At 42.7% G+C, this 14,989-nt stretch overlaps 1 protein-coding gene across 7 annotated transcripts in view; it reads left to right on the top strand.

The window, feature by feature from the left end:
* Nucleotides 1-14,927, top strand: part of LOC311495720 (pleckstrin homology domain-containing family A member 5-like) — a 74,028-nt gene extending 59,101 nt beyond the window's left edge. The window contains exons 13-28 of one of the 7 annotated variants that reach the window (XM_084555281.1): nt 850-969; nt 1,801-1,854; nt 2,751-2,831; nt 4,876-4,938; nt 5,032-5,112; nt 5,909-6,058; nt 6,187-6,288; nt 6,914-7,072; nt 8,222-8,345; nt 8,818-8,933; nt 10,168-10,383; nt 10,529-10,690; nt 11,343-11,476; nt 11,901-12,043; nt 12,307-12,388; nt 13,602-14,927. In XM_084555281.1, the coding sequence (XP_084411407.1) occupies nt 850-969; nt 1,801-1,854; nt 2,751-2,831; nt 4,876-4,938; nt 5,032-5,112; nt 5,909-6,058; nt 6,187-6,288; nt 6,914-7,072; nt 8,222-8,345; nt 8,818-8,933; nt 10,168-10,383; nt 10,529-10,690; nt 11,343-11,476; nt 11,901-12,043; nt 12,307-12,388; nt 13,602-13,659 (1,845 nt within the window). In that variant the 3' untranslated portion in view covers nt 13,660-14,927. The other 6 variants (XM_084555279.1, XM_084555275.1, XM_084555277.1 and 3 more) reach the window with 6 other exon arrangements.
* The last annotated feature ends 62 nt before the right edge of the window (nt 14,928-14,989 follow it).

The raw sequence follows: 14,989 nt of genomic DNA, 5'->3' as shown, positions 1-14,989 counted from the left end.
TTATCTTGCTGAAGTTGCAAAGACAGCTACAGCAGCAGTTTTATCCGTGCAACTGGCTACTGCAGAGGCTTTCAAACAAGTGTCCAAATATTAAAGTGTCAGATGGTGCACATTAACACAGTGTAAAAATAAATGCAGCCTTCCAATACAAATGCAATAGTTGGGCAGAGACAGTTAAATTCTGAATCCCAATGTGTGGTGATGATAATTCATTTTTAACATTTCATGATCCTGTCAACACTACACAAAAGCCCACAATTTGTGTTTAACTGGACTTCTTTGCTACTAACAGTAGTCCTAATAATACAACTATCTACAGTCCATTTCTGCCTCTTCCTCTTTCTATCCTGCATTTTCCCCCAAGTCATTGTGACAGAACTTTCAGAGGCAGATTTCGGCAGAACTCAGATGTATGTTCCAAGCGTTAGGATTAAGGGTACGTTCACTTCAGGAGCTCCTTAGACGCGCTCCACATCTGTGGAGACTTAAAAACCCTGTCACTCACAACTCTCTAAGCCAGATCAGGAATTTACGTCAAAGCCGCACACACTTCTATGTCCTCGTGGAGCGGGTAAAGTGTGAGCTGGATTCTGCATGAATGCTAACTGCTGCTCTGCAGATGTGTAGAATCTGCATGCTGTTGACACTGATAGCACACCAGATAATCTCATGGTCCTGAACTGCATGAAAACTCACTTCCAGGATTCAGCAACTGTTCACCTCTCCGGAGCCTGATTCCTCTAAATCTCCTATCCTGGTGTGCTCTCTCCTTTCCCCTCCCACTCCCGGTGCGGTGTGTCCCCTTTTCATTGTGGCTGTGTGTCCCTCCCTTCCTCCCTCCCCTTGCAGCCTGAGGAACTGACTTTGCTGCTGATAAAGCTGCGACGGCAGCAGGCAGAGCTAAACAGTATCCGGGAGCACACTGTAGCACAGCTTATGCAACTAAACATGGATGGCGACAACCCAAAGGTCAGGCCCCCAGAGATATCTCTGCAGGCGTGTATGTTAGCGTGTGGTGTGAATGCCATCTTTACCCACTTCCATTATCCATCTCAGTCCAGAGGATTTATTTGATCTTCACACATGGCTCATTTAAGGAGAAAAGTGCTTCTTTACATGACTAAAGACTAGATAGACTTGATTTACGGACCAGCTACGTTGTTGTCAGTCTTTTCAAAAAAAGTGATTCATGTCTGCATCTGGCTGAAGACAGTTCAGTTCATCAGATCATTATATCAGGGCCATTTTAGCAGTGATTAAGTAATTTCATGCCCCTAAAGATGGAAATGAAAGCCACTGGCGAGCCTAAAGAGTGATGGACTAAGGAGGTCAAGGCCACTGGCATACGTAAATGTTAATTCAAGAGATTTGACAGTTGCTGATGTAGGTCAAACAAACCTAAAGTGGATATTTTTGGGGTTTTAATCACTTTACATTTGTTTTGTAACCTGCTATTGCACAATGTATTTGAAGCCTCCAGTTGTGCATCAGTTTAGGAATGAGTCCAGCGTCAACATTTTCTTTTGCGTTTTGCCTGCATTAGGTCGAGACTGCATGTGGCCACTTTGCCATTATTGAGCTCCGATCTTTCAGCCATACTCTCATTCTGTCCACCCCGTACCTGACCTATTTTCTTCACCTTGACTGGCCCTTCCTTCCTTTCACTCTGGTTATCTTTGGGTACATGACATGCTTGTGTGAGTAAGCGAGCGAGAGGGCATCAGCGAAAGGACGCGGCTTCCTTGCTCTTCTGTCTCACTCTCCTGTTGCCTTTTCTTTCCTCCGTGCTGCTGACGGTAGAACGACATTCTCTCCCATCACCTCCAAAGGAACCTCATGTATTTGGACAATCAGGTGGGGTGATGCATGAACGCATGCCCTGTTTCCTCCTGCTATTATTGTGTTAATCAGTCCTTTCTGCTGTTTGACTAATTTATTAATTTCCTGTCTGATGCCTCGCTAATTTATCATTTATTTATATCGTAGTACTTCACACGAGCACGTAGCATAAACATGTTCCACGGCATTTATAACCCAAGCCAGTCAGCAGGGCTCGTACCTAGACAGCTCTGTTCATTATTCTGAACACGTAACCTAAACCCACTGTAAGCTACACTGAAAGAGTAACCGTTATCACTTTATTCTGTGTAGCTGGGAGATGCGGACAAGCTTTGTGTCTGCCACATACAGTAGTGTACTCATAGAGAAGCAGGTATCATATCAGTGAAGTGCTTCCAAAGGAATTCTTAACGTTCATCTTCTGCTTTTTTTTAATTGCTCTGAAGTGCTTTGAGAGTTTGAGTACGTGCACTGTATCACACACAGAGGCACAATAACCCCTCTCTCATAATTATTAAAGCTGAGCTGGCCTGAGATTTGTGTGGCCATTGAGAAATATGTAATTTTTCTCTTCACTCAAATTGATGAGGCTCTACGTTTACCTTCTGATGCCGACAATAGTGCCCGCTCCGTTTGTATCATTAGAATACATCAAGGTTTAATGTGAGCTGTTCACGGCTAATAAGTAAACATCTTAGAGCTCTGCAGTGCATTGTCTGTCTGATCTTATTTGTAAGTGTCTCTCTCGGCCCTGTACCCCACACTGTCCTCTCTGAATGCACATGTTCATGTCTGCTTCATGAGAGAGAGCGAGTGAGGTGTAATCACGCTGTGGGTGTTGTCTCAGAATTTGAAGCACTGCTATAAACTTTCTGACACTTGCTGTATCGCTCCTCTCCGCACCGGACTAGATGAAGGAAAATGAGCCTTTAATCGTCATGACTCACACTTTGATTGAGAACTCTGCCCCAAGGCCTCAACTTTACCAGCAAGTAAGGCCAGCCAAAGACTTTGCTCCGCCTCATCCTCACCGGTCACTGTCGTTCTTTTGGTCTGTTTTTGCAAATGCTCCTCCTTCGATGTCCAAGTCCTCACGGCATCTTGAGACTGGTCTCCCTGTATCGTTTGTATTGCCAGCACCTCCTCATCCATCGCTTTTGACTGTTCTCCTCCTATGATGAGAAGTCATGCTCATGTGGGCATGACTTTTAAAAGAGCAGTATGATGTATGTATGCTCCACTGTTCAGTTAAATCCCTTCCTCATTCTGTGGTGAGTGATTTTTTTTTCATAGCCTTTTGGAGAATGCGTCCCCTCTCATTAGCCAGGGATTCTGGTTAGTGTGACAGACTTTGTGAACGAAAAAGCCCCAATTTAAAGCCATCAGGAGAGTGTTTTTATGGCATAATTTAAGAACCATAACGTGAAATTATTTTCATGTTTAGCATGGAGGATGCAACTATTCCACTGCAGTTTAATAGATAAAGTATCTGTAGCGACTTGTACCGAGGTGTAACGATTATGGGTTTTAGATCTGACATTTGAGTATCAGCCATTGAATAGACTTGATATGGTCTGGGGGGGCACTGGTCAATTGATGGGACAATACTGATGAAGATTTTCTAGAATATTTTCTAGTAAACTCTCTCTTCCTTTTTACATGTCTCCATCCCCTCCCCTTCACCTCCTCTTGTCATTCTGCTGATGGAAAGGATGAAGGGTCCGGCTTGTGTGTGACGATGGCTATGACATCTCTTTGCCACTTTTGTGACCCCTCTCAAGGTGTAAAAGTGCCGCCGAAGACTGCCCTCACCCGCGTTCACCCCCCCCCCCTTCATTCATTGGCATACCGGCTCTGCAAACAGCTGCATTCCCACCTGTTCAGCTGCCAGAAGTCTGTCTCCCTCCCTCTCCCCTCGTCACTTGTAGTCCACACTGCACAACACCACAGTGTAGCTCCTTTAAACTGTGGGAGCGTCTGCATGTTCTGTGTGTAATGCCATGTGGTTCTTAAGTCCCACCTGCTTTAACTGTTCCCTGTGGTTCAACTGAGGGAAAGGGTGTTACGAGAGGTGTGTGTGTGTGAAAGAGTGCAGGTGTGTGCGTGTGTAATGTTGGATACGGTGGAGCCTGGAAGTATTTGGACAGTGTCATTTTTGGAGTTTTGTCATCTTTGGCACGTTGGATTTGAATCTAAACAATGTCAATGAGGTTAAAGTGGCGATTCTTAGCTTTAAGAGTTTTTGAAGAGCAGATATGTTAGATGTTTTTTTTCTGAAAAAGACCCGAAACAAGCTGCTGTTGTAGTTTGCACAATAACCTAGAAGTGAATTGAGTTGTGAAGTTTGTGCTTTGACCTCATCGTCATTGCGTCATTTCTACATCTGTACCCAAATGTGGGTACAAACACAAAACAGCACCGAAATGTGTCACTGTCCCAATATTTACCGACTCTACTTGTTGTTTGTTTTACATGTAGGACAGTGTGAGAATGACTGTCATATGCAGATTTTCTGGAAACACGGGATCCAATGCAGCTGAAATGTGTTCTCCTTTTTGAGCAGAGGGTTAGGAGTTTTGTAACTACACAAACATAGCTTTTATAATACCTTAGAGTAATATTGCTCTTTGGCTTAATGCAACACACACGCAAACACTCAGAGAGTCCTTGGACGAATTTGCGGCAGAGTATGTGATGGAGAAAACACAGTTGGTGGACAGCTTATGCGCTGACTCTAGAGTTTAGTAAGCAAGATTGTTTTACATGCCTTCCCCTTGCATTTCCAATAAAACCACTGCATTGTGCTGATGGAGACAAACGACTCCGGGTGACGAAACGCGAGGCACAGGAATCATCAGCAAAGAGCCTGTGTTTAGACTGGCTGCCGTTCCGTAGCTGGTTTGGTAATGTAGATTGTCTGGATAAATCCTGCGGCTCAGTGAGAGAGCCTTGTCATGACACTGCATTAGATCTCCAGATTCTAATGTGTATGTGCAGATGTGTTGCCTCCGTCTAATGCTCCGTCTTTCCTTGCAGCTGAGTCCAGAAGACTACAGGGAACAAGCGTATACATGTATGACAGACGAAATGGACACCGATGTAAGCGCCGTGTTGCACTTTTGCATGACGTCATGCTCTGTTCAGCTTTGCACGGAGCCTCACGACTCTTTTGTTTTTGTTTTGTTTTTTCAGACAAAACTTAGCAGGTTGTGTGAGCAGGATAAAATTGTGAGGACGCACGAGGACAAACTTCAGCAGCTGTACAGAGAGAAGGTGACAACACACTACACATTTATCACTGTGACACGTTTGAAGTGTTTGCTAAGATGTGGCACCATATGGAGAAACAAATGTAATTATAGCCCAAGTTAAGTTTATAAGCACAAAACTGACAAATCAATCTAAAAAGTCCTGTTGTGATGTTTAACTGCAGCTTATAACTACTTTCATCAGCCTGAAAGGGTTGTCTGCCTTGGAAGGCTCGCATTGCTGTGTCATATTCGCCATATGTGGCTGTCTGGTACCAGCGGACCATAGTGGTCGCTGTGCAGTGTTTGCAGGCACACACTGAAAATAGATGTAAACAGCAAGGACAGTAATGCACCATGTTTGTCCAACATATTTAACTTAATTAGAGTCGCTCACACATGACAGTCACAGGAGAATTCTTACAGAAATGCGTATATTTGGTTGATTAAAAGTAATAAATAAACTTGAAATTACCTTTCAAATTAACTGAGTAATTGATTCTTCAGGTGATAGGAAACTAATTGAACTGCTGAAGTAAATATACTACACAAATCCTTTATGTTCTTTTTAATGTGTGTTTTACATGATGATACACTGGATAAGTGGTTAATAAAATGAGCAGATTGAAAACTATGGTCGGGGCTTTGGTTTATCTTTGTTTGGCTAATCCCGGAATGAAAATACAAACAGGGACGCTCTGCTAGAGGCTTAAGTAATCCGCTATGACTTAGCTAAATTTATCTGAACTCAAAGGTTATGGTGACAAATAAAACTGTCATGCGGTCGCTACGTGTGTTTGATATGTTGTGGGTTCCTTCAGCACACCCTGGAGACAGCGCTCCTGTCAGCCAGCCAGGAGATAGAGATGGGCTCTGATAACCCTGCTGCCATGCAGAGCGTCATCCAGCAGAGAGACTTACTGCAGAGCGGCCTCCTCAGCACCTGCAGAGAGCTGTCCAGAATCACCGCTGTGAGTCGTACACTGCATTCCCGCACACTCACACTGGACACTGTGGCTTTCTTTCCTCAGGAGTTTTGATGTGAGTTTTTTGCCTGCTTGTTTGCTTTATCATTGTCATTCTCTTGCACCCGCTCCAGGAGTTGGAGCGGTGTTGGAGGGAATATGACAAGCTGGAAGGAGATGTGACTCTGGCTAAGAACAACCTGCTGGAGCAGCTCGAAGCACTGGGAAGCCCTCAGGTAGGCTCATTTTTTGAGAATGGAGCTGCACCAAAGTAAGGAAGCTTTCTGCCCCAGTGCCCTTAGCCAGGCTTTGTGGAGAGAGAATTGAGAGATAAAAGCAACATAGTGAGTGATTGTTAACTGTAACGATGATAGAGCAGATCTTAATTAACTTTGTCTTTTATCTTGTCCTTCATCGGGGGAGAGGTGTAGGAGATGGAGAGAAGCCGTTCAAACTGTTATTTTCCTGGTTGAGCTTATAGTCAGAGCCGATGTTCATTCAGAGTAGAGAAGTCAAAGAGCCAGCAGGGAGTCTGGACATCTTCTTCTTAAGTGTCCTTCACACAAAGACAAACCTGTCATTAGAAATGGGGAGATAATTACATGTCTGTGTCTCTTGTCCTTCTGCTTTCCATCCATCCCTTCTTGTCCAGGCTAACTATATCCCTATATCCCTTTCTGAGGCTAGTTTTGTTCAGAGACACATCAGTGAGTGCAACTGCAACTTAGCATATACATAAAGTCCCCATTTTAGTTTTCATATATTTGTTAATTTCTGCAAACTGCTTTGTCTCTTGCATGTTTAAAGTAACCATTACTCACAGTGTTTGCAAACGTGTGTGTGTTTTCTGTGCACACCCAGACGGAGCCTCCCAGTCAGCAGCACGTCCGCATCCAGAAAGAACTGTGGAGGATTCAAGATGTGATGGAGGCCCTGAATAAAAACAAAGCCCAGAGAAATGCTGCTGAGGGGATGGGTTTCTACGGACCCAAGGCCGGCTTCAGTAAGCACAAAAGCGAGGTGAGGTGGCAAAGAGAAAACAAAACAATACAAATGTTCTTACAGTTCTGTAGTGTTAAAACAATAAGGCATTTAGTAGATTAGTTAATCATCAGAAGATTAATCTACAGCAATTTTTCCTAGCATTTGCTGGATCCAGTGTATTTTAAATATCTTTGAACCATAACAAGCAGATTGAATATGTCACCCAGTTTATAGCATTAAATGAACATAACTGATCAGCTGAGGCTGGGCTCAAACTGGTAGCCCTGCTCTGGGATGGTATGAGTGGTGGTATCTGAAGGAAAGTGTCAGTCAAGCTGTACTGTAACAGCATGTGGAGCGCTCTCTCTCGGGCTGATCAGCTGGTTAACCCACCCTGTGGACCAGAAGTACTCTGAACCAGATGGCTGTTGCCCCGAGCCTGTATGGTGGCACCATGTGTCACCTTGCTTCCTGTCCTGTCATACCCTGTATGATCCCCAGGAGGAGGACTCGGCACCCCCGCGGCCACCCCTACCTCAGTCCTACGAGCCCATCCCCCCCACCGTGCCCCCTATGCCCTCTCATGCTGGTGTGCGCCCTTCATCACTCCACAGGCCAGAGGACAGGAAGGCCAATCACAGGAATAGCACGCACAGCGTAAGCTTGTTGACCTCATGGTTGACCCTGCCGTCAGCTGTGCCATCACATGCCATCGTTCACAGTGATGATTCCCATTTTGATTTTGACAGACATTTCATTTCCTCTGGATCCTTTTTGTTTGGACCATATCCATTCTTTGATTTATTCCCATGCTTCCATCATTTTTTCAGTGAGTTGGCTGAAGCCTTGCTTGTGTATTTTTTTTAACTCCTCTTTTCTGTCTTTTCCTCTGTGTTAAAAAGTATTGATTTTATTTTATTTTTGTATTCTGTCGTGGTTGCAAATTATGTTTGAATGTGTCTGCTGCCTACTTTTTGCTGAACTCACATCATCACAGAGTTTTCCTTCAAACTGTTTGCATTTGCGTTCTAAGATTGCAAAGTCTGCATTTAAAGCGTCATTTCATCAATGAATGATTTCTGTTCCCTTTTTAAAAAAATGTAGTTTTTTTGGGTTTTTTTCATTTTGAAACTGTGCTGCAGCTGTTTTACGCGTGTGTTGACCTTGCTACTTATTGCTCATCAGCAGGGTCCCGACTACAGGCTGTATAAGAGTGAACCAGAGCTCACCACAGTGGCCGAAGTGGATGAGAGCAATGGAGAGGACAGATCTGAATACCCATCTGACAGAGAGCACGGTGGAAACAAAGGTATATTTAAGTTAAACAAAGACCAAGTAATATGATGAGACAGCTTCTGATACCTTCTTAGTTTTCCAGGGAAGTCCAAAAAAAAAAAACTGAACAAATAGATAAGTGACCTTAGGTGTCCTGTGTATGTACAATAAAAGCAATGTCAGCCACTCACAACAAACATAGTAACAAATCTAATCTAACAAAACTAATTTAAAACACATTTAAGCATTGACAAGTTGATATTATGGTTGCCGTTCAGACGGCCATTAGATAGACTGTATCATACGTTCTCTGTGAATAGATGGGTTAGAATTCCCCCCAAAAAAAGGAAACTGGCCTGAATTTTCTCTTAAGCATATGCACTAAAATGTCTTACAATTTGATAATGATCCATGAACAATTTTCTATGCTATAACACATACATAGTGGATTTTAATATTGTGCAAACTAAACCTCTTACTGACTTCTTTTCTCTTCTTCTGGCTAGGCATGTCCTACCCAGTTGGCATTGTCCCACCCAGAACCAAATCTCCAGTGCCTGACTCTTCCTCCATAGCTTCGTATGTTACACTGAGGAAAGGCAAGAAGCCTGACCTTCGGACGGTGAGTCCTCAAAGTTTCGGTAGTAACTGTACATTATTCTCACATTTGTAGGTTTGGAGCTACTAAACAGAAGAAAAACAATTTTTTATATTGTTTTCTTATTTTCCCATCATTGTCAGCCTCCTGTGGGCAGCTGTGCTGGCCACCACTTAATTTTCTTGAATTGCATTTTCTCTCCATTTAATTGGTTTGTTTTGCTTATTAAGCTGTTGGTTAAAAACTAACATGTGCAGAAGAGGCCAGGGTGTGACTCATGCTCTCAAACCAAGCTGTCATAAAATAAATGCCACGCTTGGTTTATACAGTTTCCAGTCCAGACTCAAACACTATCAACTTAAATATACTAACCATGTCATTACTGTACCACACTGTTGGGTGTGCCCTGCTTTAGTGTGTCAATATGAGTTTGACTTTTAAAAAAGAGGAACATATTGTAAATATTCTGAATGAGCTTCAACGGATCCACACATACTCCTCCCTGTAGGCTATGCATCTCGTGGCATGAAGAGATTATGTCACAGGTCTCTAGATTTCAGCTATCCTTTAATTCCTGTAGCCTAGAAGCCATCTCGAACTTCTTCTGCCCGCAAAATTTTAGCCAGGATACGCCACGCTAGCTTACCAGCTTCCTGAACAATATGGACAGTGGAGAGTGCGTCCTTGGGCTCTGGACTGTGTCCACATCTGCCAGCCCTCCAGCATTGCACAAACCTGAGAATGAGCAGCTTCTCCTCAGTTCACTTCACATCATCAGCCTCTGCTGCTCAGGCATTAACAAGCCCCCAGCCTCTCTGGGTGCACCCATCTGTGTCAGCAGGAGCGTGTGAGCGCACAGTAGTTAGGTTGTTTGGACTTTTGCTCAATATGGTTCAAAGAGAGTGAACATTCAAGAGCCATTTCACAGTCGTCATTATGGTTATTATGTAATCTCGTCTTTTAACCCTGCTCAAAGAAACAGCACAGAAGGAAACAGAGCGTTAGCAGAGTTTTTTCTTTCCAACAATACCCAGTATTTACAATGAATGCTGCACCATCTGACCTAAGATCAGATGAGATCTGACCTAACCAGACCATGACACCACTTAGCTACACACAAGAACTGGAGCTCTGTAAAGAAAAAAAAAATTCACCATCACAATGTATATCTCGACAGCAGTTCTTCATGTGAAGATCGTGAAATTATACTCATTGTATACATGTCTGTGTGTGTGTGGTTTTGATCTCTGGCTAACAGGAGCGTCCTCGGAGCGCAGTGGAACAGCAGCTGTGTGCCGTGGAGGGCAGTCGGCCGAGGATGAGCGTAGAGGAGCAGCTGGAGAGGATCCGTCGCCACCAGCAGGGGGCCCTCAGGGAGAAGAAAAAAGGCCTCAGCATCCGGGGTGGCAGCCAGGAGAACACACCCTCTCGCAGTCACTCATTTACGAAAGAAAACCATTTCCGCAGCATGCAGGTATGGGATGAGTGATGCAGACGTTGTATGGACAATAACTGAAGTCCGAATATGTAAAAAATCAAATCCTGGAAGCCTGGAGCCCCATCATGTGATCTGATGTCTCTGCGTTTTCTTTTTCCTGTTAATTTTGTGTTCTGTTTAGTCCCAAATGAGGCGCAGAGATGAGGTGATCAGCAGTGACATTGACGCGCTGGAGGCCTCTCTCAGGCAGCAGGAGGTGGTGAGGGAACAGGAGACACCAGCTGAGGAGATTGCCCGCCTCAAAGAATCCTCGCAGGCTGACCATTTTAATGTGGACCGAGAGGTAAGGCGCAGCAGTTGGCTGTCTTTTATCAGCCATCGGCCATACTGTTCATTATTGAGAGGGCTAATATTATCACTGTCGATGCGGTCAATGCCACAGCCACAATCTTGTCTCTGACATTAAAGTGGAATAGTTATGAAAAAGATGTTCTGTGGTAATTTTACCATTAAAACTACTGTTAACATATTTATTTACTCATATTTCAGACGCTGTATTGCCTTACTTACACACAGTTGCAAAGCATCCCAGCCAGGATTTTTTCCTAACACCATACTGATCTTGGCAAATCAACACATACTCCTATAGGAAAATCCTATCCCAGGCTTCTTATAAACTAGATTTTTAGCAGCTTCTTTCAGATTGTATCTGAGCTCACAGCCTTGCTTTGGGTTGCATCAATGAACTCCTCACAGCTTTTCTTCCCAGCTGATGTCTGCAAGCTGCAGAATTCCCCCACATTAAATATTTGTCAGTGATGCTCCATTTACTTCTAAAATACACTAAAACGAGAAACAGCCTTCCTGTTTCCACTTTTAGCTTCTGTGTAATTTCACGTGTCAGTTTTTCCTTTATTTGTAAAGCACATAGTGATCCATTCATTGCTACTAAATGTGCTGCATATGTGTTTCCTTGTCTGGTTGTGTTTCCTCAGCTTTCTGTGCCTGACAAAGTGCTGATTCCTGAGCGCTATATTGAATCAGACCCCGAGGAGCCTCTGAGTCCTGAGCAGGAGGCTGATAAGCAGAGGAAAGTTGACCGCATCAAAGCCCTCATAGCCAAAAACAGGTAAACATGCTCTGTCTTTACCTTTAACTATTTATTAGCATGGACAGGCCTTTGATATTAGATAAGGATCATGTGGTGAAAGGGCTGCCTGTGCAGGTAAGCAGTGATATTTCAAAGCAGATGCCATGCATGAAATTCTCTTTAGAAGTGGGAGTGAGTTCACGGTCATAGGTGGCTCTTACCTTAGAGGGGGCACCACCGATCTGCCTTCTCTTTCAATGCACATCACTACCTCAGATGTGCAGAAAAGTCTGTCTTCATATCTCTCAGCCACCGTGACATTTTATTCTAAATGTCAGTCCCTTCGAATTGATTTAAAAGATACGGCTAGTTTGTTGGTAATTGTGTTTATCTGGAAACGTTGTATATAATTAAAGTTGTGCACAGCATACCACAGCAACTGTTTATGTGTGTTTGCTTCTAGCATGCAGAATGTGCTGCCTAGTATGGCTCTAAGCCCAGAGGAGGAGAACGAAGAGGAGGTTAGTGTGCAGGAGAAAGAGAAGATGATTAATATCTCCTACGAGCTGGCAGCGGAGGCCTCCAAACGCAGCAAGCTGGTAGCAGGTACATCTCTAGAGAGCACCGAAAGGAGGTGGTGGGGTTACATCAAAGACATGCATGCGGTAAAACAGAAGTTTGTGGAAGACGAACAAGCTGCTCCCATTGTGTACATGCTCAGTAATTTATTTGTCTTTGTAGTCTCATGAGTTTCTTCCTTAATTTCATTGATTTCACTGGTTATTTTTGTTGTTTTGCAAAAGTTACTTAGTCTCTAAGTAACTTTTTTGTGTGCCTGTGTGTTCAACATGATGCTGTTTTCGTTGCAGTGAAAAGCCTGTCGTCCACTTCCCCACCCCTTCCACAGTCTCCCAACACACCCCATCAACTCACTGATGGCTCTCACTTCATGTGTGTGTAGTACTACCAGTAAGGGCCTTCATCAACCTGCTTTGTTCATACTCATATTGCCTGTGTGTTCTCAGTTATCTTGTCTCTGTGGACAAAATAATTGATTAAATTTTACGTACAGTAAAAATATCTAAATATTTTTATGTAACTTATGTAAAATTTAATCCAGGGGAAACAGTTGTGTTTGTATGTGTTCTGTGTTGCTGTAGAGCAGCGGTTCCCAAACCTTTTCAGCCGCACACCCCCTTCTATGTCCCAAAATAATAATTAATAATTACAAAATAATCACGATCACAACAATGCGCTCCCGCATTTGAATTAAACTGAAACACTGTATCCCACCTGACAGTTTCCCAGATTTCAGCCATTTGATCATATTTGCACAAATGAATGACGTAAGAGGCCACAAATTAGGTGCGTATATACAGTGTGTAGAAGAAGATAACTTCTTCTCCGCCATTATATTTTTCATCTCGCACACCCCCTAGAGGCAGCTCGCGCACCCCACTTTGGGAATCCCTGCTATAAGAGCCATCATTTTTCTCATGTTGTATTTTAGTTTCTTTTAGTTTGTAGTGACATGACTTGACTTAGTTTGGCTGTAGGGTCAAATGACTGCACTATACATCTATAGTAGAACTATGAGTCTTGAGGAAGTCGTAGCCTTTCTTCAGACTGCCAGCACATCCACTTTGATTATTAGAAAGTCTGGACAGCAAAAAAAAAAAAAAAGAAAGAAAAAAAAAAAAGAGACAACTAACACATCAATTCATTTCACTTTTGGAGCTGATTTGAAATGTGATTTCAATTGGATTTCTAGTGAAGCGTTTCAGTCAAATCGGATTTAAAAATGTAATTTGCATCACGCTCAGCAGAAGTGCTGAGCAGAATCCATTCTGCTACAAAGCGCTGTGAAGGACAACATGGTGAACAACAGATGGACTGAAATAAACTGTCTGACGGCACAGGTGTCTGTGCATGCACAGCTGTAAGGAACCTGCTACATCAGTAGCATGTCGCTATGTACTTACTAATTTGTTACCATAGCAACCCATGCAGCTAGACTGGTGATGTCTTGATAGCTAAATAACAGTGAAAACAATCTATCCTAAAGATCTGAGATTTGAGAAACAAATCTAAATTTGCCTTAGGTATCTATAGTAGTGAGTACTATTCAATTCAACTTTTTCCCTCATTCTTCTCTCCCCATCAGCACAGGCTCTGGCCTCAGTGAAAACCTACACATGAAGGAAATGGCGGGTGTGGTGTGAAGCAGCTCCTGAAGAGTTCCCCAAGGAGATCAGCACAAAGCCTTGACCTACAGAGAGTGAAACTGCCTACTCCATACTCACAGGTCTTGACCTCTGACTTCTGTATTCTCACTGTGACGTCTTAAGCTCCTATGCCACTAACATGCCACTTTTTTTGTGACATTTCTCTGTTATTGCAACACTCTCCTCAACCTGGCGAGACAACGCGTGCTTTCATACTGTTGCAGTTTCATTTTCAGTTTTTACAAGGCTTTATATGTAATTTTTTTATTATTTATATGGTTTTATTAGGTTCCTGTTTGAATATGGCCCAATGTCTATCTGTATATATATATAGGAGGTTAATCGACTGAGCTCTGTTGTGAGCCTAAAATATTTTGGGCAAGGCCACATTTTTCCATTCATGTCAAATATGTTTCAAGAACATGTTTCCACTTCCTTTTAGTTCATTTACGTCTTTAATAAATCAGTTTGTTTTTCAGACACTGGCCATTAGCTAACCAGTAACATTTATCCATTTATTGTAAAGAACATTTGACTATGCGAAGATAAATAGGTATCGATCCCTCCATTGTAATAAAAGGAGGAGCTAGTTTATTGCTGCAGATTAAGATTATTTGTAATTTCCCATGTTTCTGCATTATAATTATTTAAAAAAGGATCTGCAGTCCCTGGCACAGTGTTGCCACCACGTGTGAATGTTCTGACTATACTGTCTTTTTATTGCTGAGAAATATATTTAAACTGAGAAAAGGAAAATAAATCAGAGCTTGATTATATTTTATGACAAGTTGGTTTGAAGCCCTGAAACTAAAAACAACAACAAAGGATTAGCACGTGTAAAAAGCAATAAAAATATATCCCTTTGTGAAACGAAGATATTTTTTTTGTGTGTGTGTACAAAGTGTAATTATCAGAGGTTTACTGTGTATATAATGTACATGGTACAGCTGGATGGGAGGATATGTCCAACATATGGTAACAGATTTGATTTGCAAATGTTCATATCCCATCTGTTTTATATCATGTTAAATAAATGTTGCTGTTCTTAATTTGTGGTCGTGTTGTGTTCTTCACCATCTCGGATGTGTCCAGCACCTGTGGGGAGGTTAATGGTAAAACCATATACACTTTAGTCCAGTTCAGTTGTAGCCAGCAACAAGAGAACTTGCGTTTAGTGAAAGATGACAATAAGGCCAACTCAAGGCCGGACACATTTTGTCAAAAGAGAGGTTTCTTCTGAAAATATTTTCTTTTTCTCTCTACAGCCAGCCCTTACATTTCCTGTAAACATTCCAAATGGTCTGTTTGAATAGTATGAGTCTAATCA

Source organism: Chelon labrosus, assembly GCF_963514085.1.
Source record: "Chelon labrosus genome assembly, chromosome: 11".
Lineage (NCBI taxonomy): Eukaryota > Metazoa > Chordata > Actinopteri > Mugiliformes > Mugilidae > Chelon > Chelon labrosus.
This window is presented reverse-complemented; position numbering and strand designations above follow the sequence as displayed.